We start from the raw sequence: 27098 nt of genomic DNA, 5'->3' as shown, positions 1-27098 counted from the left end.
CAGAGTGCCTAAATAATATATATAAATGGTTCCGAAAATTTCGTCAGATTAAGATATTTACTTGCATTCAGAATATCTTCGTCAATTTTTTGTAGAGGTATTTATTTGTCGTATGGATCGACTACTTTACTATACTGGGTATATTAATAACGAAAACGTGTATGATAAAAATTAAAACTAGAAAAATATTTATTTAGGCATACAAGTTCAAGTACATATCAATATAAACGTTACTTCATCGGTCTGAACGACATCGAGAATGAAGGAGAATGGGTTTGGTCAGATGGCACAAGAGCAAGTTACACCAACTGGTAAGTTCAAAATATAGCTAACCATATGTCAGATACGTTAGCTTATGATGAAATTACCAATTCGCTCTCGATTCAGAAACAAGTATCGTATTTGTTTCGTTTATCTAATTATCGGAGTAAATTTGGAATCTGAGAGACATTTATTGAGACAATTATTTGATCCATGAAGCACTAAATTTTGTAGTGAGACATTTAATAGGTACCTTTTATTTTTGTGTTTCTTGAATTGAAATCAGTAAACTACGTCGCATTTTAGTCAGAAATAGCAATTTGAAATTTTTGTCCAAGATTAAGAAGCACCCGAAGGTATTGGATTTGAAGACAATATGACGAAAAATTGCTTATATGTCTTTCCTTTCCGTTTTCATATTCGTTTGCACCAAGTTTGCTTAACAAAACGGCGAACAAACACGAATGAGGCGAGAAAAGGAATTAATATCGGGTCGCATAGAATTCAGAGTAAATTTGAAAAAAAAAGTGATAGACTTCGGACAAAAGTACTGAAAGTTCGAAACCGTTTGGTTCTTTATTTGCGGAAAAATGCATTTTTACCACAACCAAAAAGCCGCTCCAACAATAAAACGAACAATAATAACAAAAACGATTTAATGAAAACGAAATCTTAGCTGGTCGCATTGGGAAAAAATTAATCATACATAATTATGATATTTATATTTTTTTAATGTTTGACCTTATGTAGAAAATGTTTTTGCTGGAACGAATTAGATCAGAATATAATATTTATTTCAGTTCATACTCTCACTCTCTAGTAGTTTTTCCCTTTTCTCGTTTTCCAAATAAAAAACCGCGTGCAGGGCGTTCTATTCCATTTTGCTTTACATTACCAACTTTCATAAAACTCCAAAAAGTTTGTATTTGTAGATTAATTTTAATATTGACTGTTCATATTTACTATGAATATGTTACATATGCAGGAATTGAATTCGATGACACAAACTATTCAAAGATTTTCAGTATTTACATTTCATTTCAAAGATCATTTTTCTGCGAATTCGTAATAATAGTTATATTTGATATGTGATCAAGACTTCCGCTTTTGTAAATTGCTCTTCCGTGTAGCTGTTCCCTTGTCTTGATGACATCGTGTCATTTTCTATCTATTGATGCCATTGTCATGTAAAGAGAAAACTTCATATATATATCCGTAGCCCGTGTTAACTCGCAACTCTTTTGCCTTTTCCCAGTTTTAGTTCAGCACAGCATACCTTACATGCCTAAGAGTAAGTGCATGCAGCTGTATTGGACAATATTCATAGCGGTATTTCATGTTTGAGTGTTTTCTTTTTTCAATACATTTTACAGGAGAACGGTTAAGGGGAAAGAACCAAATGGCGCTGACGAACATTGTGTAGTTGCATTGGAAAAAACATACGACCACACGTGGGCTGATGTTTCTTGCAGTGCGAAGTATTTCAGCATTTGTCAAAAAAGTAAATATCATTTTATGGCATGTTTGCAATTGCTACCTCAATTACTTTGAATGATTCATTTACCGGTGATTATCTAGCTGGACCCAAACTCGCGGATGTGCCTATTCAAAGGTTTTGAGCCTATGAGAGCAAAAAATGAATTTGGTTGTAAGCGCATTAGGTTCATTATTTAGCAGATTAAATTTCAGTCATATGGTATGACTTGCACAATCTATTATTCTTTTGAATTCATTTTGAGATTTCTATTTTTGTTGTAAGAAAACGCGCTCAAAAATATTTAGCTACTCAAAATGCATCCGAATCTATAGTATAGATTAGTAGTATAGACAAGCAAAATTTAATATTAGATATTACGAAGAATGTGATCACAAGAGCGCAAATTAAAGCTTTTCCTATGTTAACTCCACCGCTCCAACTATCGCAGATCGAACAACAATTAATTTAGCGTAATAAAAATGACTGAAACCTAATACCAATCTTTTTAGTTTTATATAAAATCACTATCGTTAGTTCTCAGTAAATATATTCTAAGAAATTAATTTCTGTTGGCCCAACAATCAACACAGGACAATTATTCATCGGCGGTTCTTCGATGTGGTTGAGCAATCTTCAAAATGCGTCATAGTGTAAAATTGGCATGCTACACTATATAATCTCATGCTAATGTTTTAAATGTACCACAATTGATTCTTTCGTCTCAATGGTTTTATTACTTTTTATATGCAGGGTGAGCATTCAAAAATATGCAATATTCAGCAATATTTCACGTTTGCCAAGGTTTCTTTAATTCAGCATATAATAAAAACAGAAACTGCTGGGGTAGACATGCATTGAATTCAATAGATAGTGATGAATTTGCATACAATTACATATTCTAATTCGATTCGATTCTAATTTTCAGTGCCAAGAGACTGGTTGTAATATTTAATGTCCTGCGTTCATTTAGATGCAGACACCATCATCTTTTACCAAGACACTGAACTGTATTTCAATCATTTGACGTTGAGAAATTACATCCAGAGTAAGAAGACGTGCGAGGAAAGAGGAGCGGAGTTAGTTACGATAAAAGACTCACAAACCAACAGCGTTATCATACGTGAGTTAAATACAGAGTAAGCATTATTGTTTTCTTCCACTTTTAACTTTACGTGACACTGATTATCTTCCCTACAGACATATGACATCATCCCTAGGTAAAAACGAGCAAACGAACATTGGTATTTTTGACGCTTCAAATTACCTCAATGCACGTCGCGGAATGAGAGTCGGTTTTTATAAAATTTACCAATGCAAGCTGAGAGCAAACGTTTGTAGTCAGATGAACCGGAAGTTACGAAATCTTTCAAATTTATTATTGTAACCGAGACGTAAATACGGGTTGGCATTAAACATTTCTATTCAACACTACCACGAAAAAAAAACTTACAGAAAAAAATCTTTAAATTACAGATTTCTACAACAACAGTCTATTTTAAACTGAACAAACTTTATCAACATAACTTAAACATATATTTTTAACTCGTCTTCACTCATGGTATTTGTCAATCTTGAAGCCATCTTAATATATTTTTAATTGTGTGTGAGATACCACGCCAACAGATGAATACATTTAAAAAAATGTTTCGCATTCAGAATATATAAAAACCCTCATTGGTTCTTATATCACATATATTTTTCGTAACAACAGATAACTTTATATAGTAGTATATAACACGGGTATGATTTTAATTTATATACGAAAATATTCACACAGCCGAGCTAGTTCATTTAAAGATGAAGAGCGCCGATACCTGATCAGTTTGAACGACATCAACAATGAAGGTAAATGGGTTTGGTCAGATGGCGAGAGTGCAAATTATACCAACTGGTAAGTAAATCGAAGACTTTATTGTTTAAGTATTTGCTATCGCGTTTGAATATAAAAAAGCAGAGTAAACCGCTCCAACCGTCTGCATAATAAAAACCGCCCCATGTTATGTTGAATACTAGTAAATGTTAATATTCAGCTTTATATTGTGAACTTTGAAGTGAAGCGTTGCAAACGGTTTTTGTGTGTAGGAATTAAAAACTAAAAAATGAACCTCATTCCGATATACAGTTTCTTTCGTGTGTGTATAACTCTGGCATTTCCCCATAAAGAAATGAAAGAGCATGTTGGCGAATATTTATGTTGAATTCATAAATGAGTAATTCTATTTCAGTCTCTCTATATTTTCTAGACAAACCAACATATACAACGAGCAAATTCAAAACAATAGTCCTATTTTAAATATAATTTATGGTCAGGACTTCCGCTTCATAGAATTTTTTTCCACTCATAGAACTTCTCCTTGGCAGTGATAACATATTTATTTCGAGTCTCATTTTATTCACTATCTACTGAGATGTCATACATGTGTCAATTTTGGAATAAACATCTTAGATAAGAACAATAAAATATAATGTATTTAGGTGAGTATTTTGTTTGATAAAATAGACCAATATATCTTAATGTATTTTGCGTAATACTCTGGACCTGTACACGTGTTATCATATTTTGAGATTTTTTACAGGTATAATGGGGAATGGAAAGAACCAACTAACCCTGAAGGGAGAGAAGAAGATTGTGTGGTTACGTTGAAAAAAGCTTTAGCCCGAAAGTGGGCTGACGTTTCTTGCGGTGGAAAGTTTCTTAGCATTTGTCAAAAAAGTAATAATGCCTAAAATTGTGACTTCAATCACAGTTACCCTAATCAGTCACGATCATCTAGCAATGTACATGACCAACGACTTGCATAAATTACATACATGCATATATTCCAAATCTATCATCAATGGGCCGAACAAATGTTCAGCTATCCATTATTAAATTTAATATTTGTTTCAATCAAATTCGTAGTTATTTATTAAAAACGAAATTAATTTCCTTTGGCCCGGCAATCATCATATATGACTGTTGTTTATCGATTGCACATATGATGTACAATAAATGTGTTCAGTCTTGTATATTAACTTAAAATTAACAAAATTCTTTTGTGATGTCAAAATTTTGTTGTATAAGTAATGATGGCGTTGAGGAATTTTCGGAGTAGAAATAAATTTTCGAGGCTCGAATATTTGATTTTATAGCACATTTAAATTAAAAAAATTCAATTCAAAGAAATGTTGACTCAGTCGAGAGTTTATGCACTTCCAATACTTTATTGAATAAGTAAAGATGAAAACAAGAGCGCACCTGTTTCGGTTTTCGGAAAAGGTGCCAAGCTTAAATCAACATAAAGCATTTTCTTATTTTACTTTAAACAGAACTCATATTCAACGAGAGCGGGAACTGCAAATATCATTTCAACGCTTTGGACAAAAGAACTTTCTACTACGCTCAGACATATTGTCATAAAATGAATATTAATGCAACCCTTGCAATGATCAAAACAGAAAAAAATCATCAATACATAGCAGAAGCGATTAAGACAAGATTTGGTTCAGTCAATAATATGACTTTCTGGGTCGGTGCAAAGAAAGACAGTGTTGATTCATGGAGATTCATTGACGGCACGCCATTCTCTAACGGTGGATTTGATAAGTGGGCAAATAATCAACCGGGAGCCGGGAGTAAAGTATATCTCAATTCTAGTGTTGAAGCATCAAACACAGATCTGCTTTGGTTTTCTGGAACAAATGATAATAAAAGAGGTTTTATTTGTGAATTACCAGGTCTGTGCAAAAGGTCACCGTGGCTGCATTTGCCTTGTTTTGTAACTGAGACCGAAACAAATGCATAATAAATATTGAGTATTATAGGCAATTGGAGATATTGAGTTAAACACTTTTTTCTCTCAACCTGTTATATTAACTTCATCTTTATGAAGGCAGATGTCTTCTGTCGTTGCAATCTTTTTGCTAAATCAATCTATAACAATTTTTTTTACCTAATCTATAACAATCCATCACTATATTATTAATTGTTGTTTCATATCTTAGTCATTGATCCTTGTCGCTCAACGCCATGTAGAAATGAAGGAAGATGCAAAAGTATGGGATGTCAGATGAAATGTAGTTGTGACAACGGATACAGCGGAAAATATTGTGGGCATGGTGAGAAATCAATTTTATATTTTAAGAAAATGTAATTTGTATCAAACACACCGAAAATCAAGCATATATATTTATAGAGAGAGATATGTATATTGTACCTAAGTTATTTCATTGTTGCTCGTTGCATAATTCATATATTTCAAAGCATTTGAATGATTTATTTGAAGGAAGCAACAGGAATCGTTCAAATTGTTGAATATTGTAATGAACCCAATTGACTAATATTAATTTTAATTTAAAATAATTGCCGTTAAACTGAAGTGAACAAAATGAATAATCAGTTTTGTCCGTTTAAATATTTGATCGTGGACTCATTTTTATGGTTATAATTGTAGTCAATTTTGCACGGCGGGTTCGTCTTTGTTGGTTCAGATTGATGGTTGGCTTTATGCAATCGTATGGCCATAGTGTGTGATGGGTTGGCTTTATGCAATCGTATGGCCATAGTGTGTGCATAACCTTTTATTATCAAACACTCCAATTCTCCTCAAACATACCTAAACTGAACACTTTTTCATTACTTGTTACTCGTTTTAGACAAATTGTCCATCACTGCGACTCAATCGAATATTATCACTCTCATTGGCGAATCAGTGCGAATAATTCTTGAAGTTGTGTCTGAACTCGGGGAAGTCGATATCAAACTTTACAAAACTGGAAATTCAAATGTCCTAAATAAAACATCAGTCGGAAATGGAAGCGTTAACTTTAAAATAGGCCCGATGCGTTCAGCTTCTGAAGGGCAAGAATACACTTTCAAAGCAGTGGCAGGAGATGTTAAACGAATTGTTAACGTAACGATAGTTGTTCACGGTAAGCATATTTACAATCTCCCATAAAAATCGCACAAGGTTATGTGGCAAGTGACTTTATAAAATCCATATTCTCGGCACATTGAAAGATAAACAATTGATAGATTGGGAGGTCTTTGTTTTTATCAAACGTGTTACCTATTGTTTTTGTATTTTAGACAATTTTTCTTTTCTGTCGTTGAATTTCATTAAAAAATTATTACTGCTAATCTCCAATTGAACGAATTGTTGGGAATATTAAACTTCGAATAAAACGTTAAGAAAACTCATAGAATTCGGGCAATTTATAAAGTTATTTATAATTGAATACTATAGAAGTAACAATGTTTACATTCTCATTCATTAGCATTTTAACATTAACGATATTCTTTCAATTACTACAGAGAAAGCAAATATCACCGATATCATTCCATCCCGTATTGCGATTCCATCAAACCAGAACCAAACAATTACTTGCTACGCTACCGGATTCCCTAGTCCTTCTGTGCTATGGTATTTTGGGGAAGAAGTCGTCCGCAGGAATACGATTTCTGATGTTCACCAGTTGAATTCCTCAGACAAATCCATATTATATTTCAAAAGTCCAGGCGTTGAAGCCAAATTGCACGCTGGAGTCTATACTTGTCGCGTGACAAATTACGTAGGTGAAGACCAAACTAAAGCCGGAAATAACAGAATGGCTAAAGGTAAAATTCATTTAGAGGAACTTTTCCATGAGTTTTATGTCATAAAGTCCAAAATAGATGTGTTTTTTTCTTGAAAACAAACGTTCTCAATGACCTTTTAGAAAATACTATACTTTACTTCGCTCCCAATTCATTTATTTAATTCGATATTTCAATATTTTTTTTATTTATTATTTCAGTTATTGAAATGCCTGAATACTCGGCATCATCAACTAACTGTAGTTCAGGTATTGAAGTCAGGTGGATTCCCGGTGTGGAAGCAACTCATATAAAACACAAGTATAGCATTATTCGTTTGAATTTGTATTAATTTATTATTGGGATGTGATTTATTTTTGAGGGTATTTCCTGTACATTGTTTCATAAATGTATATAAAAGCTTATAAAAATTGCGGGGTTTAGCTACACTATATTAGTACATTAATTCAACATGAATCATTCGGTTACCATTAGATTTTGATTGAGAATGGCATTCTTTTTTTGAACAGGATCACTCTATTGGGAGAGCGCGACAATAAAACGATTGAGGTCACCCCATATGATAATCAAGTGAATACAACTATTTTCACAAACATGACTCAACAATCGCTGTATACTGTGAAGGTATTGTCAACAATTTAATATGCCTAAAATATTAGTCTGATAAAAATAATAATTTTGTACAAGTTGTATTAGTGTTTACTATTAGTACATAAACTTGCTTTCAAGAACCATTTCATCTGTGTTACGTTTGTTTGATAAGAAAAATATCACCACCAAAACATGACCCAAACTAGATAAAATTCAACTGATTACATCAAATATTTGGCTGTTTATACAATAATTTTATCAATCCAACTGATTTCTGTTATTAACTACGACGCCATGATCAAGCACTATTTCAATGTTCCACTTTAAGACGCTCACGACAGTACAATTAATCTGAGTTTTATATATAAAAAGGCATGTTGTATATCTGGATAACTGAAAGACTGATATTTGTTACAATTCATTGTAGATGTCACTCTGTCTCGAAACATGCATACCGAACCCCGGAAAAGGAGTCAAAGTGAAAACAGGCATCGATCAAGCTGGTGTGATACACGATATCAAACTCGAAGAGCATGTGGTCGATAAAACATGTAAGATTTCATGGTCAAACACAAACGATTCGGAATACGTCACTGGCTTCAAGGTAAGTTGTTTTTAATTTTTCTTATAGGAAAGAGTGATCTAATATTCTGGTTTCCCGTTCAATTCAAACTGTTTGTTCTTGACTAGCTGAAACCGTGTACAATAGGACTCATATGTTACATTTTGAGTCGAGGTAATTGGCTTTCCGAGATCATATAGTACATGTTTCACTGTAAATTGAAGAAAAAATAGAACAACGTGGATCCAAAATTTAAGATACAAATTATTAGAAAGAGACTGATTTTTGCTGAGATTTTTTTGTGACATTTCATACAATTAAATGAATCATGCCAGAGAAACAGAAGGAATGAAAATGAATATAAAAATCCATTGTAGGTTTATTGAGGAACTAAAATGGTCCCATATGCAACATTCCTTCATGTTTTTTTATTTTTATTTAATAGGTTTCAGCTTATTCAACTTTGGTCAAAATTGGAACTAAAGATTTGGAATCTAAGAAGTACAACAACACGTTCGATATTCCACTCAAATCGGCTCAGAATTATTCCTTCCATACCAACCCGAATAGAAACTACTCCGTATTCATTCAAGCGATTGCTTGTGATAAACCAGGAATTTTGTCCAGAGCTGTCGGCGATTGCACAAGCGATACAGAAGGTAATGGTTCAGATTTGGCAGTTGTTTACATTTCTCGGCACAAGATTTATTAAACACACAGCGGAACCATGTAGCGGTTTGCAGAATTGTTGTTGTAATGAGGGCATAAATCTTCTTTATTTTATGCCTTCTGAAATAATGGCTTTCCTCATCATAGTTAACTATTCGACAACATTTATATTATCATCCTTTATTTTTTTGACCATTTGTTGGCAATAACTCAAGATGATTCTGATATCCACGCAACGCTCTACACAAGCGAATGTACTTTGAATACCGATGATATTCATCAAAGTTTTATTCAGTATATGACTATGTACATACAAATTGCTGAAATTTTCATATTTTAGCTCCATCGATCGTAGGTGCGCCGAAGATATTTGAGAATGGAAGTGACACGAAAACAAGAAATATTGAAATTCCAGCCATTGACCAGAGTAATGGACCAGTCAGGTAAATAAAATATGTGTGCCTATGCATGCTACATTCGATGTTTTTGTGAGTGTCACCATATAACTAAGGATCAAATATTGTGAAAATATATATGTAGAAATCGAGAAGCTATTATATTTCTCTAATACAGTACAAGTAATGTAAAATGTTGCTTCGAAAAATTTAGTTAGCGGCCGTTTTACCTCCTATACGTTTTTCACACTGCAAATCCCAATGAAATATACATATACTGCTACTAACATATAAGCCATAACCATTAAATCATAAACTGATCAAATTGAAAGCTCTTCATCTGGTGAATCATTCACTTTATATTTTGGTATGAAATTTTAATTCACCGGCCATGGTTTAAAAATGTTCGTTTAATTTTCAGTTGCATCTTTGTTATTGTTGGCATTTATGAACAAAAACAGAACAAGCATTCCTTCATTAACTTTACAATTGAGGATTTGACGAAGGCCGAGGCAAATTCGAAATTATCCAAACCACATGTGGGCATGAAATACATTGCCATAGCAAGGTTCGTACGCACTTGCAGCATATCAAGTTTGTAAGTTGATGAAAACGTTCATGTAGTAAATAAACATAAATATGATTTGAATACAACATTTTTTTGTTATCCGGCTATTATCCGAATATTCTGCAAATATAATATTGTTAGAAATATAATTATTAATATTTCGAACAAATATTTCTATTTTTTATTTATTTTACGGATTGTGTTACTCCTTAGCTCCAATAAGTCAACTCAGTAAGTAGGAATGACATTGACCGTTGCGTTGAATGTGTAGTCACTATTTGTCGGGTCGGGCATTTTGTTCGAATCTTCGCACAAATTTATCAATTTCTTATAACTGTTGGCACATGCTATATATAAAAGTTGATAGGGCCATTTTAGTATTTTTTATCAACTTTTGCTTAAACATTTTATTTTCATTTTAGTTTGGACGTTTCTCTATTAGCACAAGTTCTTGTATATCCCTGACTGAAATTGCTTTCATTAAATAAAAAACAAAAAGAAAGTATTTGTAGTTTCGCAGTCTAGCCTTTATTTCACTTGACCAAATTCGAATTCAATTAATACTATTTTACACGATTTATTTTTTACAGCTCAAACATTCCACTTGAAAGTATTATTGTGTCTCTTGGTGATGATGTGTCAACTTCCTGTGATATTCACAGTGCAGCACAGAACATAAAACGAAAGAAGAGAGAAATATCTCAGACGGTTCTTACTGCAAAAAATTTTCCTTTAAACGCGGGAAAATTTTACGAGTAGGATTTATTGTTCTTACCTAAATGCTTATTCAGTACAATTGAACTCACCTAACTGAATGTAAACTAAAAATTTGACATCTGAATTTATTATTATAATCTGAAAGTCGTAGTTGAAATGTCTTTCGTAAAGTAATCGTCAAGTATCCAATATTTTAGTTATTTCGTTGTCACAACAACTCCTGGTGTGAATGGAAAGATACACCTCGGGATAAGCGCTATACAATCATTCAAAGTTGACGGTAAGAATTATATTATATGTAGCGATCCTTTCATACAGTTGAAAAATGGATTTTTTGCATTGACTGTATGTGGGAGATGTTCTACCTATTTTTAAAAGGCGCGGGAGAAGTTCCGACTTAGAAATTTCCTAATCGGAATAAACCCCCTCAATCGATTAGGCCTAACTAAATGCGCACGTAGACCCGAAATGCGCATATAAATAGTTTGGTTGGCGTGGTCGCTGTGAAAAATAAGACGGGAACACTTTTTATGACATATAGGAACATCTTCTATTTGCCATGGAACTTCGGGGAAAATGTATTTTCTTTCGCTTCAAATGCTTGTGAAAACATTAGAGTGTGTTATTTTTGCGCCATTTCAAGAAAAAAAATGTCATATGTACTAATTTACTGTAACCAAACGTACTCTTAACCCCAAATTGTTATGAAAAAGCTGGAAAAATATTTGTTACAAAAACGGATAATCTGTTCACATATCTAAAATGAAAGCAAATAGTTGGTGTAAGTTATCTATTTTGCCACAAAGTTGATTTGTCGATTATTAAATTTGCATTCTAATTCACAGCTGCTTCAACAACCTGGCTGATAGTAATTATCATTCTTGTGGTCGTTGTCATCATTGCAGGGGCAATTGTCTTGTTTGTCTATTACAAAAGGTAATTATTTATATTTGTTGGTGTCTATTCATTTCTTCCTACCGGATGCGATCATTCGTTTGCTTTATGCTTTTATTATTTTATATTTCATCATATCCAGGCACCAATCATCAAAAAATAAAACGAACGCAAGCATTGCCATGTCCGAAACTGCAACACCAGCAGGTGATGTAATATAAATTCTATTTTGGTCTCCGCCCAACATGCATAATAAATTCGAAATTTCCTCCTGCTACAATTATGAGTAATACTGTAATATCACATTTTAACACAGATTCCTTTTTTTAAAGAAAAAAAAAAGAAAAATTAGGGATTTTACTTCAATGTGTGATTGATTACCTGAATTAACTGTATTAACACGTTGAAAACAGTAGTTTGCTCTAGCGTTTGCGTGATTGGATAAATATCTAAGTTGTTTCTAAAAAGAGCTATTTTGGTTAGATTTGAAAGTTTGTTCAATTTTGTCTTTTAGATTTCGAAAGCGCATATGAAAACGTTCCAAAGGGGGCGGTAGAAATAGAGCCTAAAACAATAATACATGCCAAGTTACTCCTGACCACTTACAACAAAATAAAAACTAGTGACAGTCAAGAGTTTAAATTGCAATTTGAGGTAAGAGCTTCATATCGGCATTTTGAAAATCGCCACATTTTTAACATAAGCTGATGAGTATAAACAGTTAATAAATTATTTTTTTATTGGAATAGTTGTCCACGTATATATTTTATGGTTTAACTCGTGTTTTACTTGACTTTTAGTATAAACTATTTCTTTTAGAAATTGAAGAAATCTATGACGTTGATAAATGAAACAAAAGAAATCGCATCTCGTCCAAACATGATGCAAAAGAACAGATATAAAAACATTCTCCCATGTAAGCAATATAATAGTTAATACATGATATAAAACGACGGAAATTTTGCAATTTTGCAACAGTCATCGCTCATATGGTAGGTTATTGATAGGACATACTTGTAACAAAGGTAAACCGCAAGCGTCAATAGTGCAATATAGTATTGCGTTACATTTTATGAGGTATTTTCAAAAACACGGTTTCAGCTTTTCTTAAAGAAAAGGAAACTTCCAGTGCTAACCACATTGCGTCTGAAGTGCTACTGTATAACAAATACGCTTACAATGCAAACGTCAATAAATTCAGCCTAACATAATTCGATTTTTCAAACATATTTTAGACGATTCCACTCGTGTTGTGCTGAGTGGAGAAGGTGACAAAGACTACATAAATGCTTCGTATATTCATGTATGTATGGTATTGGAAACATCATTTTAATATCATTCATTGTGTCAAATACTATGTGCAAGTAGCGAGATTAAAGTTTTTGAAGGGACGGATATGTTTCTTCTAAATATTGCAAGTACTGCATGGATTTGTAGACTATATGGCGACTGTGACAACGTTTGCAAAGGAATATCAATTCATAAGCTATTTATAGTGTTTATTATTCTTACCATGTCAGTAAGTAATACTTAGTTGCATATTCAATATTGGATTGAAAAAAATGAGTTATAGACTCGAAGCTTTAACAGATTTCGGCACATTTAAAAAACGACTCGTGTTGACAATATCAAATCCGACTCTATTGGCATAGTCAAAGTATTATTTCACGGAAATACCGTCAGCAGCCTATATATATAACGTCGTACAGTATATTTGCTTCACTGGAAATAGTTACTACTAGTTAAATCCTTTCATAGGCTTCTAATTACAATTCCACGAAGTAGGGCAGTTTGATAAACAAATAGAGGTTCATAGGTAAGTGATCGGAATTCACTAAACGCCGTTCCCTTTTAAAATAATATGACGGGTAACAGGTAATCTGATCGTAACTGGCTATTACGCGAAGTAGCAGTGCCAAGGGAGCTGATTAAAATCGGGAAACTATGAAAACACTACCGCGTCTTAACTGTTAATAATTGACCAACCAACGATGATTGACACGGAATGCAGCGACCAGCTGTGAACATGGCCGTCAAAATCGTACTAACGTTAACCGGACTTAAATATGCTTGGTTATGTGGAGAAATAATGAAACAAACCACTCATCGGCATCAATATTGAACCCAAGAATGATTTAAATACTGTATGTCGAATCGAACATTTACAAATAGGCTATAAATCCACGTTACGAGGAAGTACTGATCCGGACAGAAAACAGCCAGTAGCCACAAGCCGGCTCGCAAAGCACAGACACGGTCACAAAGCAAGTTTTGCCATTGTGGCGTAATAATTTCAACAGAAATGATATGAACCGTTACATTATCCAATCAATGACCCTTAAGTATATGAAGTCCTGGACTTCTCCTTTGTGTTTCTTGCTAAAAATAAAACATAGAAGTGATATTCCAACTGACCTATTGCGATCCCAGTTGTTTTGCAGAGGCAATTTACAGAATAATTGATTCCGGTAATACCAATTAAGCTTGTCCAATTGAATATTGTAAACCTATTGCGGAAATAATTTATAATCGATCAATGTCCTAAGAACCGCCCAAATGTCCTGTCTGCGCATCCTTTTCGAAGGTTAAATTACATACTACATTCAATTAGGTTGAAAATAATTCTGAGCAAGTTTTTTGATGCAACAAGTTTTGCTGAAAATAAAAATCAGAAATCATTTTTTCAGGGATATGAAACCCGCAATAAATTCATTGCAAGTCAAGGACCTTTGCCGAATACCGTGAATGATTTCTGGAGGATGGTAATTGAGCAAAAATGTACTGTGATTGTTATGTTAACCGGGTTGTTAGAAAGAGGGAAGGTGGGTACTGCATTTATCTTTGAATAACGCATAAATTGCTTTTTCATATTATTATTGAATGTGTTCAAACACGTGTCAAAATTGCACGATATAGCAACAAATGGGTTTATCATTGTCATTCTCGTAAAACATATTTTTAAAAATATTCCTTTAAATATACTTTTATGAAATCGATAATAGCCAATTTCACGGAGTTAAAATTCATTTAAAAGCTTTGGCGGTTTGTGAACGACAAACTTTCTCTACTTAGTCGTTTAGCGTATCATAAATTGAGACATTGTTGGTTAATATTTTCACCAGCTTACTTATGACTACAACTCTTATGTTTAATTTATTTCCAGAAAAAGTGTGAAAAGTATTGGCCAGATGTTAACAGAACAGCATTGTATAAATCAATTTCTGTAAAGACTGTCAATGAAGAACATGTTGGAAGTAATATAAAAAGAACGTTTGAAGCTACTTCTACTGACGGGGTAAATCTACAACAATAAAGTATAACTTCGTTTCATATATCCAACAAAAATTGCCAATATCGCTTACTATCCTATTCTGGATGAAGTTGCAGTTACAAGTATTGACAGTTGTGATATCCGGATAAGCTTTATCAAAACATCTCGTAAGGTTCGAATACCGAGGCGATGATTATGTAGCCTACGAGTTTACCATTGCAGTATTACCATTGTCATTGCAGAGTGATTCACGTAACAATTGATTAGTCTGGACTTTTATATCTCTCGAATCCAACTATCTGAGATATTTTTAGATGCAGTAAAATCAATCTTATTCTATGATTGTGCTGTGTAGTATATTCCGAATCAAACAAATTCAAACGATTCCACTGTTAGAAATACCGATTTTTTGTTTCAGCCGAAGCAAACCATAACTCATTTTCAATTTACTACATGGCCTGATCACGGAGTCCCTGTAACAACATCAGGGTTTTTCAGACTTCATAAAGCAGTTTCTGAAATTAATAGTTCAACACCGATAATAGTTCATTGCAGGTAAAGGACGAACCTGTTGAAAATAATGTATAAATTAATTGAAAAACAAAGGGTGCTCCCGTAGTATGTACACCAAGATGGCGCGCAGTCTGAACATTATCTGTATCAGGTTATGATTCAGGTTGTGCGCCATGTTGGTACACATACTACGAGAGCGCCAAATAAAGATCTTGTCCCATTCAGTTTTGTTAGCACCATATTAATCACAAAACTTTACGTTACATATTGATATTATATCTTCAACAATATATATCTTCGTGACTATCAAAATCATTTTCATTGCAAAACTACAAAATACTCACAAATACAGTTTTTAACCTATTGATAAGACGTGCATTTTAAATAAATTCCAAGGTAGCCATCTTCTGTATTGCTTTTAGACCAGAGCTTCTAAACTTTGCAGATACCTTGTTATAATACTCAATTGGAAATGACAAAAATATACGAGAGCTGTTAGATTCCATGTTCGGCGATATTAAGACTCAATGACTTAGTAATATCGTGATTTAGAAAACTGAAGTCAATATTTAATATATTTATTTTACAGTGCTGGAGCCGGGAGAACCGGTACGTACCTTGCGTATGATTATCTCCTGAATCAAATTGAGAAAGAAAACGCTTTTGACGTTTATGAATGTGTTCATACATTGAGAAAACAAAGAGTAGATATGGTCCAAACCGTGGTATGTAAATCACTGCATATTTAGTATAAAATCAAACAACATTGAATATATATTACTCTCACTACACTTTTCGATATGTTAAATTTCTTCAATTAGGTTTTGTTCGTCTTCCACTTTTGTCTGCCATTCAAGGAATGTAACGAATAGCTTATCTGGTATTAATTTTCAAATTCCAGTGAGTTCATTAATATGTATTCCACAAATACATAGAGGAAAGCCTTCATTAATTTCTTCTCACATCACATACGAACTTTGTTTATAATCAATGTTCCCTCTAAAGTGTGCGCTTTCAGAGGCTGCGCACAAGCATAGATTTACTGCGCACAGACGTGTTTCGATGTAATGTAACAATGTTCTTGAATGGCAACTTGAGAAAGTTTGTTGTTGGCCCACCCATTACCCGGTTAGAACGCCAAAATTTCTTAATTGGTTTTTGCACAAATGTTAGTCATTTCCAAAAAAGTGCGCACACACCAAAATTTCTCCGCACATATACTACAAAAAATTAGAGGGAACATTGTTTATAATCACAGGAGCATTTTATTTACAGGACCAATATATCTTGGTGCACAAGCTATTGGTTGAACATTATGTCTTCGGTGACACTGATATGGATGAAGAACAGCTTCGACAGTTGATGCAAAGGTATAATGAAAACTTGTGTGAATTTAGAAAACGATGTATTTTATTGCATCTTATCTGTCATTTCGACCCTTACAATGATTTGGAGGTGGAATTTTAAACTACAACAACGTGAACAAAAATTTCCAGTCCATGGAACATATTTTTCTGTCCCATCCCATACCAACTCATGCCTGTATTATCTAATTCCCAAGGACAGGCCTGCTGGTGTCCCACCACAAAATAAAAGATAGATATAAATATACGAAGAAAAATATTTAAAAGGTTTAAGTATAAAGACTGGTTGGCTCTGACGTAATCAGGTTGCTATATCATGGTTACTGTACCACAGAAAATACGGATGTGTGCTGTCCCGTCACATCCCACGGATTATTGCCCATGGAATTTCGAAGGGAATCTAATTCCCATGAGCAATACTAGCAATTCACCGAGACGGTTCTTACGACGGTTCACTCAGTGTACAATAAAGATATCTTGGTCCAGAATGCACAAGATTTAAATAGAGAATCTTTAAAGCAATGAGACTAACATATATTTTTTAAATATATTTAAAGCGAGAACGCGGATCAACTTCTACTAGAATTCCGAAATCTGTCAGAAATACAACCGATGAATTTGAAGAAAGATGGCGAGGAAGAGAAGTACAGAAAAATGAATCGAAATCAAAATATAATTCCATGTAAGCGTGTATTGCAATAATCACATTGGTTGAATTTCATAACACTTGTAATTGTCTTCAAAAATAACTAACAATGTCATAGAATGTACAAATAATATCGATACCAGTCAATAAAATTTACTAGTAAATGAAATTTGAACTTAATAAAACGGTGATTGAATTTTGTATAGATTGCAATGGAAGTTTCCGCGTGGCGAAACCATTCTTTAGGAATAGGTTACGGTTGCAGGGTGATAAGTTGAATGATTGTTTCAAATGAAACTTTCCATAGATCGTTTTGAGTTTTGTGATGTGTGTGCATTTGCCATGGGCTTTACGCGAGTGGTATTTTTGACTCTTTGACAAGATAATAATAACGTATATTTCGCATCGGAAAATTTTTTCTATTAAACAAGCATAATACTTAATAAAAACGGCGCGAATTCACAGTCTTGCTAAATATCTTCCAACAGTTTATTTTTATATGAAATAAATAAACTCCCAAATCACTGTAACTAAGAAGTTCTGATTCATAAAATAAACTTATACTTTATTCATAGACAACCGAAACAAAGTCGTAATAGTTCGAATGCCAGAAGACAAAGAAACATCGTACATCAATGCTTCTATTATGGAGGTAACATTGCTGGGTAGGGTCAGTAACGTAATTACGAATACAGCAAAAATTTATGTATATACAGCCAATGTTGTATGTAAATATACCAACCGAATATACATAATTAGAAAACTGAGCATACATATGCAACCATTTGAGGGATGTACACACCCGTCCAATGTCATGTACGTGTACAGCCGATTCATTTACATATAGAGCCAATGCAACATACATATACAGCCAATGTTTTATGTATATAAGCCGCCAACTAAATATACATGTACAACCCTTTGAGTAGTTTTTGTTCGACACTTTTGTAATCACAAAATCACATAACCCAGATGATAGGAAACCAAATGTCGTTTTTTGACTCTATTATAAACACATTAACTACAGTTACAAAATCTCTGTCTGTACTGGAGAAATCACAGATAATCGATATATTTCTCACTTCATAACGATAGGCTATCTTTACTGTAATTTAGTACCAAAAATTTTCACAATAAAACCTACATATAACTTCTAGGAATCAAATTACTGGAGTTATGTAGCCTTTTAATTAACGATTCTTTCAGTCGTATGAAGGAAGAGACAAAGTGATCGCTGCCCAAGGACCGATGAGTTCAACTGTCGAATATTTTTGGCGAGCAATAATGGACAACGGTGTTAGTGTTATCGTTATGCTGACTCAGGTAATGGAAGGAGAACAGGTAAGGATAGATAGGATAGGATTTCATATCGAGAGAAAATTGTTATTCCCGAGAGGGCAATGCCGGGGTGGAAATCATATAGGTATTTGTTCATGAAGATTTCGTTTTAATACAATTGTTTTAAAAATTGTTGGTTTTATCGTTATGTTGCCTTAAACATCGAAGGAGAACATGTACGAAGATATAACATCCCATATAAAACATTAAAATCTACCCCCGAGGGAGGAAAGCTGACAAGGTGACGTAATCATATGTTAAATCATGGTCTTTAAAACGGTTTGAACAAAACATGACGCAATTGGAATTTACTAGTCTGTTTAATTTGTTTTTGTTGCAATAGGCGTACGGTATGTTTGATACCGAATATAGGAGCAATAAATATTACTATTAGTTTCTATGACTAACATTCAATGAAGCTAAAATCTTTTAAATTACGTCAAAGCTGTCTAATTGTAGTCTAATTTATTTTGATACTCAGCAGAAAATGCTAGTTTTTTGAATTTTTATAATATTTAAAAAACAAATAAAAATTTTGTTAGGAATAAACAAAACTTCAAATTAATCTAATGTCGGCATAGAAGATATGATAAAAAAAAAATTTTAATTTTTTGCTTTCTTAGCAACAATGCTCCCAATATTGGCCTGATAAAATCGGCAGAAAATTGCAATTTGGCAACATCGGAGTTGAATTGATTGAAGAAACGTTTGAAAATGAAATCATCGTACGAAGACTTATTGCCACGAGAGATAAACAATCAAAGGTTTGTATATTGGGAATGATAGGAAGTAATGAACTACACTAAGAAGCCTGTTTTCTGATCGTTATGGCTTGAAGTCAGTCGGTGTTTACTGCGCCTCCAAGTTTTTTTAAAGTTCCAGTATCTCTAAGCATTTCTTCAGTCGTTCACTACTCCGCAAGTTGAGAATCTTTGAAAAAATCCCTTCAAATTGTATTGTGGTGAGTTGAAACAATTGACTCTACGTAAATATTTTCCTATAGACATTTCAATAGTTTTTATGACGCTTGTTTAAATCGAAGCATAGCTAATACTGTACCTTTATCATAGCTTATAGATCCTTTTTTTAAATTACTTTGAGTACATATTCGTGTCTAAACGTTTGGACATACTCGCTCAAACTTTATACAAAGTTCTAAATCTGAAGTTTGAGAATTTAGTCTTTTTTACGTTTTTGCACGTATTGCGACAAACATTACGTATAAAAGCCTTACAAATATACTTTAGGTTCAGGTTTGTCGGTAGCTTTGGTCCAACTTAGTAATTCCAAAATTCTGTTCAGTAGCCTCCAAAATGTCTATCACCTGAATGCCAAGATACCACAGCAATATTCAGCTTTTATATTGTTTTTGTTGAAAATGACAGTTTAAATAAATGGAGCTAGAATTTGAAGTGGGAAACCCATAAAATATTACAAGAATCCACGAGCCCAAGTAACAATTACAAACACGAGTCCAGCTCAAACCCATATTTTCAATTATATGTCAGCCTATCATGCATTACCAGCATCCGAATTGGCGTTCAGAAAGATCTCCCGATATCTCATCTGTGTTGAACTTGGTTTCAATTTTCCAAAAGTTTCCACAACAACAGAAGCTCGTTCACTGCAGGTAAGGCATCTCATGCATATTCAATAACAAGTTCTAACAACTCCCCTTTTGCATTTTGTGCATTACCAAAAACGAAATTTTGGATCACTTCTCGTCGTATCTAACAGAATATTGTACCTATCGGACACGAAATGGACCTATGAATTGTTACTTATCGATTTTAATCGGTAAGCATGTTGATAGGTATTTGTCTGTCTGCCGGTCTGTCTGTCTGTCTGTTAAATGCACGCGATATCTCACGAAAGCGAGATTGAATCTGCTCCAGATTTTGCATGTGCATTCATCATATGTCGGACCAGAAGCCTATCGATTTTGGATGATTTATGTCGTATAATTAGCGAGTTATAGATAAATTAGTGATGGGACACAAGGTTGTCACTATGGAGTAAGAGCGCTGTTTTAGGGGATTCCCTAACTTTCGATCGATAAGTCTTCGGTCTCTGACCGATATTCTCGTTTCGTTGTTGGTATTGTTAAAATTTTTGTTGTGAAAATATCGCCTTTCCATTCTCTGGACCACTTGCTTTGGAATTTCCGGTGGTTAAAGATTGTATTTGCCGCAAGAAGGCTAATTTTATTTATTCTTGAGTTTGAGTAATGCAATGAGATCGTATATTTCATCCAAAATTTCGCTGTTTTATTTTTATTTATGGCAACACCATTTACTTTGCCGAACGTGTCAGCTTACGTCATGATTTTCCTCGGTTTGGTGATATCGATTTCAAGCTACCCGGAAGTTGGAGAGGTTTTAAAACGGATTCTATAAACAACCCGGTGCTAGTGTACTGTCCTTGGGCGTGGTTAATAATTTTTTTTTATATCATTTATTTGCATGCTCCCCACCTGACTACGTCAATCAAAAATTACGTCACTGGAAGCACTTGTGGCATTAATAAAAAGATCCAAAGTCATGAAGTTTGGAAATCGTGTGTTAAATTAGTTTCAGTCCTCGTGTTCATATATTTGAGCATTGCTATCTTGTTTCCCATGCAATCAGTTTGAAAATTTGCTGCTGTTTTTAGATGAGTGTGGACTATCGTAGCTATGGGTTGTGAAATTCAGGTTCATTCCGGTGTTTGGACACAATAGGAGTTGGTGCGCTTGTTAGATTTAATTAATATTAAACATATACACACAAACAATTTTGTTTATGTGTACATATCTACATATTTTTGGAAGTGGCAATATTTTTGCTATTACGTAAGATTGTAAAGAATTTAAATTTATTCTTATAGTGATGGAGCAGGACGCACTGGCGTATTTTGCGCAATATACAATTTGTGTGAAAGATTTAAAGTAGAAAAACGAATCGATGTTTTCCAAACTGTAAAAGACTTGCGAGACTGTAGACCCGGAATGGTTCAAATAGAGGTAAACTGTATAAATATTTACTAGTGTTTCATCTGTGACTAAAACGAATAATATAAATCAAGTTACTGCAAATACACTTTCGATACATTGAGGAACAGTAATAATTTAATTACAGTAAACTGAGTAAAGTTTACAAATTTGGATATCAGTGAAAATATTAAGTCTTGTTTTAGTATTTTATTTGTCGGCATGAGTACAAATTTTGTTCAGTCTGCTGATGATTCCTTGAATGAAATAAAATTTTCGTCGTGACTAATCGAAGCAACATGTTAACAAAAGCATTAGTTTTATCCCTGTTAACTAACCTGTATGTGGTTTTGGATTAAATATAGAAAAAAAAATAATCGCGAAATGTTGCGATATGTAAATATAATTTGCTCCCAAATCAGCTTCCAATAGCAATAAGATAAAAAAAAATTATTAAATCTAAAAATACAGAAATGAAGAATTCCATAAATAGGATATTCTATTTTGATATTATTCGATTAGGACGTAAAAATATCAATTATGAAAACACTGAGTTTTTCCCTTTTTCTAGGATGATTATAAACTTTGCTACGATATTATGATGGCATATGTTGATTCATTCAATCTGTATGAAACCATAAACCGTCGTTCACAAGAAGTATCTGGTTCGGCAGGCAATGAAAACCTGTATGAAAATATAAGTGCGATTAGGAAAGCAAGATGAAAAGCAACTATTATTGTTTGATTAATGTTTTGCTTTATTCATACGCCTTGGTATCCACCTCAAATATTCATGCGTATATGCAAGTAGAATAATATAATGAAATTTCTTAATTAGCATGGTCAAGAATTTTTTAATCTATGCATATACGAAACATAAATGTTCTTACTAAACTTTGTATACTTAATCTCCATGTCTAATCATCTCAAAGGCTATTTTGTAAATTTGTGTGTATGCAAAATGAGTAAGCAAGGCATTCTGTTACACATTCTTACGACGTTTCTTATCTATGCATATACATGAAAAGATGTTCTTATTAAACATGTTTACTTAATCTTGATGCATTTAATATTTTTGCGTATTGTATTTTATAATTTCTTCATACATATTTATTATTTTCTATCGATGTTTCAAAGTTCTGGTAAAAATTTTTATATAGGCATGTCTGAAATGAATATTGACAAATTACACATTTATTAAAAATAATATTAAATCTGCAGCATACATAATTTTTATCATTTTTAGCTCATCTTTTATAAGGAAATTTAGACAGAGCCCAACTGAGCTATTCTGTGATCATTTAAACCAGAATTCAGCTTTCCTCACTGCAAGGTCATATCGCATTTGACTCGTAATTTATAGAAATTTCCTAAATGAGCAATCTGTTCGAAACTGGCTGAACTCAGCTTTCCAATATATGTAATTATTTTAACTTTTTCGTTATATTTGTTATATGCAAACTGTTTTCAATGTCTTATCATCGCTGCTATAGATTTTGTTTCGTTTTGTTTATATATAATATTGCAATAGGGATTTTCGTTGATTTATATAAACCATATTTACTCTTTATCTATATATATATATATCTATAGTATGTATCTATTATTATTATTTTTTAGAATCTTTGAATTCATGTGTATCTAGATTAAAAAATCCGTAGCAGTTTGGAATTGGAAGTTACCCAAAATCAAATTTTCTCAAATATACTTTCAGTTTTTTATTTTTTATTTTATTCCTCTACTATGAGTATTTTTATGCAGTTAAAATTTTTTTTTGTTCATCCGTATTTTACAATTTTAATATAATATATGTCCTTGTGTATATTTATAAATTGTCTACAATTTTATTTATGACGCTGTTGATTGCTGTTATAAACTTATGAAACTCATTAAATTCTTTAACGACTAGGCGTAGTGCGCTATTTAAATGACATAGATAATGCTCACACTGACTTCCAAATTCGAATATTTCAATATAACTTTAAAAACCAAGGTAGAATTCAATTGGGTTATTATTAGGGCTGGGTATTTAGAATCAGTTCAGACAAAAACTCGGAATCGTCGCCATTTTTTTTTTTTTTTTTCAAAGTTCGGGGTGAATTCCTCAATATTTTTTTATTGTAGCCTCTTTGTTAAATGCAATTCTGACATACGCCTTTTTTCTTCCGAGTGAGTATTTTATGAAACATGTTTCCCATGCTCTCAGTAAATTATGTGATCGCAGGACCCATCACATTAAAAAGTGACAAACAATAACATTTCTTTCAAGTATTCGAGATTCGATTCGAAATACATTCGATTAGATTCTGAAATCATCAGATATTCGGAAATGTCCAGCCCTAATTTTTCCTAGTGACAGTTCATTTTCGATAAAAGACTTCTAAAATTTGACTATCTTTGAGTGATGAATTCCATGCTTTCAGTAATTTATGTGTTCGGAAGACCCAATCCTGACTTCTATTTCCAAGACGCGGTCACATATTTTTCAAGTATCAAGTTAATTAAGGCACTTCGTCGAGTCCAAATTTATTATTGTGCTGTTCGATCCTCGGACAGATATATTGAACAGATTTAACCCAGACTTCTACACTCGAAGTACGCCTCGCAACTCACAAGATAAGGTATTATGTCCTCGATCAATCAACACAGAGTGACGTGTTTCAGTGTATTGTATTACAGTGCACAAATTAACAGAAAGACAGACACTACAATTATGATTTCATAAGTGAGGGTTCAAAGTCGTGAATTATCGATTATGACTTATGAAAGATTGTATATCAAAAGTATTGAGATATGCTTGTCATTCAGAATGATTTATCTGTGGTCCCAGTTTGTATACATAAAATCTGTCAAATACTAGATATTTAAATAAAATTTATTTTAATAGAAAACAACTTTTGAATCATTCCTCTTTTGAAAAAACAAAACCTAGCATCATGTGCATTGATGAAAAAATTCCACATACACTATATTACAGCAGTCATTTGACCAGCATATAACATGCATCATATTATCCTAATTGTCCATGCACCTAAGGTAGTCGACTATTGGTATCGAACTCATTACGATGGCTACGCTCTGATACTGATAATGTCAAACGCTTTAGTAACTTATTGCTGATGAAGTACAGTTTATTCAATTTCAATAAATTACTTCAATAAAACTGTTCTTAAATTTATGAATACATCGTAAGCAATTACGAAAACTAGCAAATATGGAATTGTGGTTTTTTAAATCATTTTTGCTAGTCATTTATTTTCCTTATGTTCGTTAATTATTGAAGGGCAACGGAAAACGCTCGAAAATGTGTAAAAAAGATTCTAAGGACCCCAAAAATTTCATGCATCAACAATAAATTATCAAAAATGTTGGAAATAAAACCTGCACGAATGCTACAAATATTCAGCGCATTTTTGGATAATATTTCGATAATATTTGTTGAAGCAAGGTCTCGAGAATTCACTCCAAAATTAAATATTGAAGATAACGATTCCCTGGCGGAGATACTGGCGAATAGTTAAAAGCTATTACTGAATTTACTGCATAACTGAATTAGATTTTCGTGCTTTTAATAACAGATATATATATATATATATACGGTATTGTCACGTATCAACATTTATGTTGGAAATTAAATCTAGATTCTAGAATGAATTCATTTTTAAAATATTCTGTAGTTATCTACAAATAGTATTCATGTATAAACAACGACAAATTTATACGAATTTGAAAGTGGCAAAAATTTAGATAAGATTTTTCACGCTGTTTCTTGGACGGAACAGCCATTAAAGGTAACGAACAGCGCCCAGTTGGAGTGATTAATTCATCAATTGACTGTTGCAGAATAATGAAAAAATCGGCAGGGTGGCTCTAAGAAGATGGTCTAACTCTAAGATCAACACGATTTTGAACCTGCAACCACAAATGCAATATAATCAGCAGTTCTACGGCGGGTATCTTACAAACGACCCAACCACAGAGTTATTAATATTGTACAAACTAAATGAAATATCTTTCAAATGAGTTTCGTTGACTACGGGAATGTATCCTAAACTTTTTATTGCATTAATGCAAGGTTTCTGTATCGCTTCCACATCTACAAATTGTTCTTTCAATCTCCAAGAGTTTAAAACTTTCTTTGAATCTCTCGAAGTTCCAAAGAATTTTCCAGAGATATTTTTCTCTGTATGTTTTGTGTTATTTGTTGCGGCAATGCTCGTGTGATCTGATATCCATTCGGCAACGTTCGCATCAAAATTGATTCCAACGAATTTATAAACCAGTTCAAGAGCATCGAACGGTCTTTCACTAATATATTCATGAGTTAAGCGCAGGTAACTATTCTTCCAAGCATTAGAAATCGTACTGTTGCAAGCAAACGAAAGGTTTGAGTTACTGGAATTATGGCGTTTGATGCAGTTTTTAACATAAAGTAAGTTTCTATCATAAAATCTGCACAAATATTCAGCTGATTGTTTGTATTTCAAAGTTTGGTTTGATATTTTTGATCCTGATTTATTATTTCCCGACATTTTTATTCGCGATGGAACAGCTGGCCGAGGATCTCTGAATAGATGCAAAACTTTAAGATCAAGTTCTGGATCCAAAAGAAATTCTTCTAGATCGCTAAGATGATATAATCTGACGACTTTAAATGCAATTGCTATACTTTGACGACAAACTTTTGATAATACGTTTATGTCCAAGACATCTACACCACAAAACGGATGTTTGTTTTTACAAAGATTTGTATTTCTCCATAAAAAACTGCTTCGTCCAGAGAAACACACATTTGATTTGCATTTGACCCATTCGGCTTCGTTACTTCTCTTTCCGTAAATTTTTTCCACTTCAGAATAATTACATTTCAAAATATTTTTCAAAAGTTTTATCCGGTCATTTTCATCGCCTAGTAACGGCTCAAATAAATAATAAACTGCAGGGTGTTGATTGAAGTATTCACCAAAAAATGAAGATCCCGTTCGGAATCCGGCAAATATTACAACTGCCTTTCGTTTGCAAGGCTTAAATTGTAGTTCCGTTATATTTGGTTTTGTAATGTCCCTCACGTATTCCTTTGTCGTTAACTCTGATGTTGATGCAACTTCTACTACTTTACGTTGATATTTGAGGTTCTCAAGATTACTTTGGTGTTGATAGCTAATCAATATAAATATTATGACTATGGAGACGAGAACAAGAGTCACTAAGAATCTGTTGTATGTTTTGCTTTTGAAATATATTGAACCCATTTTATGTGAAATTAGATATTATCTGTAAAAACTAGAA

The 27098-nt window shown here is 33.1% G+C and overlaps 2 protein-coding genes across 2 annotated transcripts in view; one reads left to right on the top strand and one right to left on the bottom strand.

The window, feature by feature from the left end:
* Nucleotides 1-24714, top strand: part of LOC120336018 (uncharacterized) — a 26657-nt gene extending 1943 nt beyond the window's left edge. Inside the window, exons 3-36 of the mRNA XM_078120489.1 lie at nt 198-311; nt 1635-1762; nt 2709-2874; nt 3516-3629; nt 4315-4451; nt 5048-5455; nt 5723-5836; nt 6374-6649; nt 7032-7334; nt 7514-7613; nt 7823-7937; nt 8332-8508; nt 8912-9125; nt 9476-9578; nt 9952-10098; nt 10689-10853; nt 11013-11095; nt 11661-11751; nt 11852-11916; nt 12224-12363; nt 12529-12625; nt 12945-13012; nt 14397-14531; nt 14873-15004; nt 15399-15535; nt 16083-16218; nt 16769-16863; nt 17415-17539; nt 18079-18155; nt 18710-18844; nt 19465-19605; nt 20350-20471; nt 21707-21842; nt 22381-24714. Of these exons, the coding sequence (XP_077976615.1) occupies nt 198-311; nt 1635-1762; nt 2709-2874; nt 3516-3629; nt 4315-4451; nt 5048-5455; nt 5723-5836; nt 6374-6649; nt 7032-7334; nt 7514-7613; nt 7823-7937; nt 8332-8508; nt 8912-9125; nt 9476-9578; nt 9952-10098; nt 10689-10853; nt 11013-11095; nt 11661-11751; nt 11852-11916; nt 12224-12363; nt 12529-12625; nt 12945-13012; nt 14397-14531; nt 14873-15004; nt 15399-15535; nt 16083-16218; nt 16769-16863; nt 17415-17539; nt 18079-18155; nt 18710-18844; nt 19465-19605; nt 20350-20471; nt 21707-21842; nt 22381-22533 (4849 nt within the window). The 3' untranslated portion in view covers nt 22534-24714. The remainder of the gene's footprint in view (nt 1-197; nt 312-1634; nt 1763-2708; nt 2875-3515; nt 3630-4314; nt 4452-5047; nt 5456-5722; nt 5837-6373; nt 6650-7031; nt 7335-7513; nt 7614-7822; nt 7938-8331; nt 8509-8911; nt 9126-9475; nt 9579-9951; nt 10099-10688; nt 10854-11012; nt 11096-11660; nt 11752-11851; nt 11917-12223; nt 12364-12528; nt 12626-12944; nt 13013-14396; nt 14532-14872; nt 15005-15398; nt 15536-16082; nt 16219-16768; nt 16864-17414; nt 17540-18078; nt 18156-18709; nt 18845-19464; nt 19606-20349; nt 20472-21706; nt 21843-22380) is intronic.
* On the bottom strand, nt 24482-27098 carry LOC120336142 (carbohydrate sulfotransferase 1-like). Its single transcript, XM_039403750.2, has one exon. It carries the CDS (start codon nt 27059-27061, stop codon nt 25754-25756), a length of 1308 nt encoding a protein of 435 aa, XP_039259684.2. The 5' UTR covers nt 27062-27098; the 3' UTR covers nt 24482-25753.

Source organism: Styela clava, chromosome 2, assembly GCF_964204865.1.
Source record: "Styela clava chromosome 2, kaStyClav1.hap1.2, whole genome shotgun sequence".
In the NCBI taxonomy this organism is placed as follows: Eukaryota; Metazoa; Chordata; class Ascidiacea; order Stolidobranchia; family Styelidae; genus Styela; species Styela clava.
The sequence above is the reverse complement of the archived record's forward strand: the minus strand, read 5'-3'. Positions and strand labels throughout refer to the sequence as shown.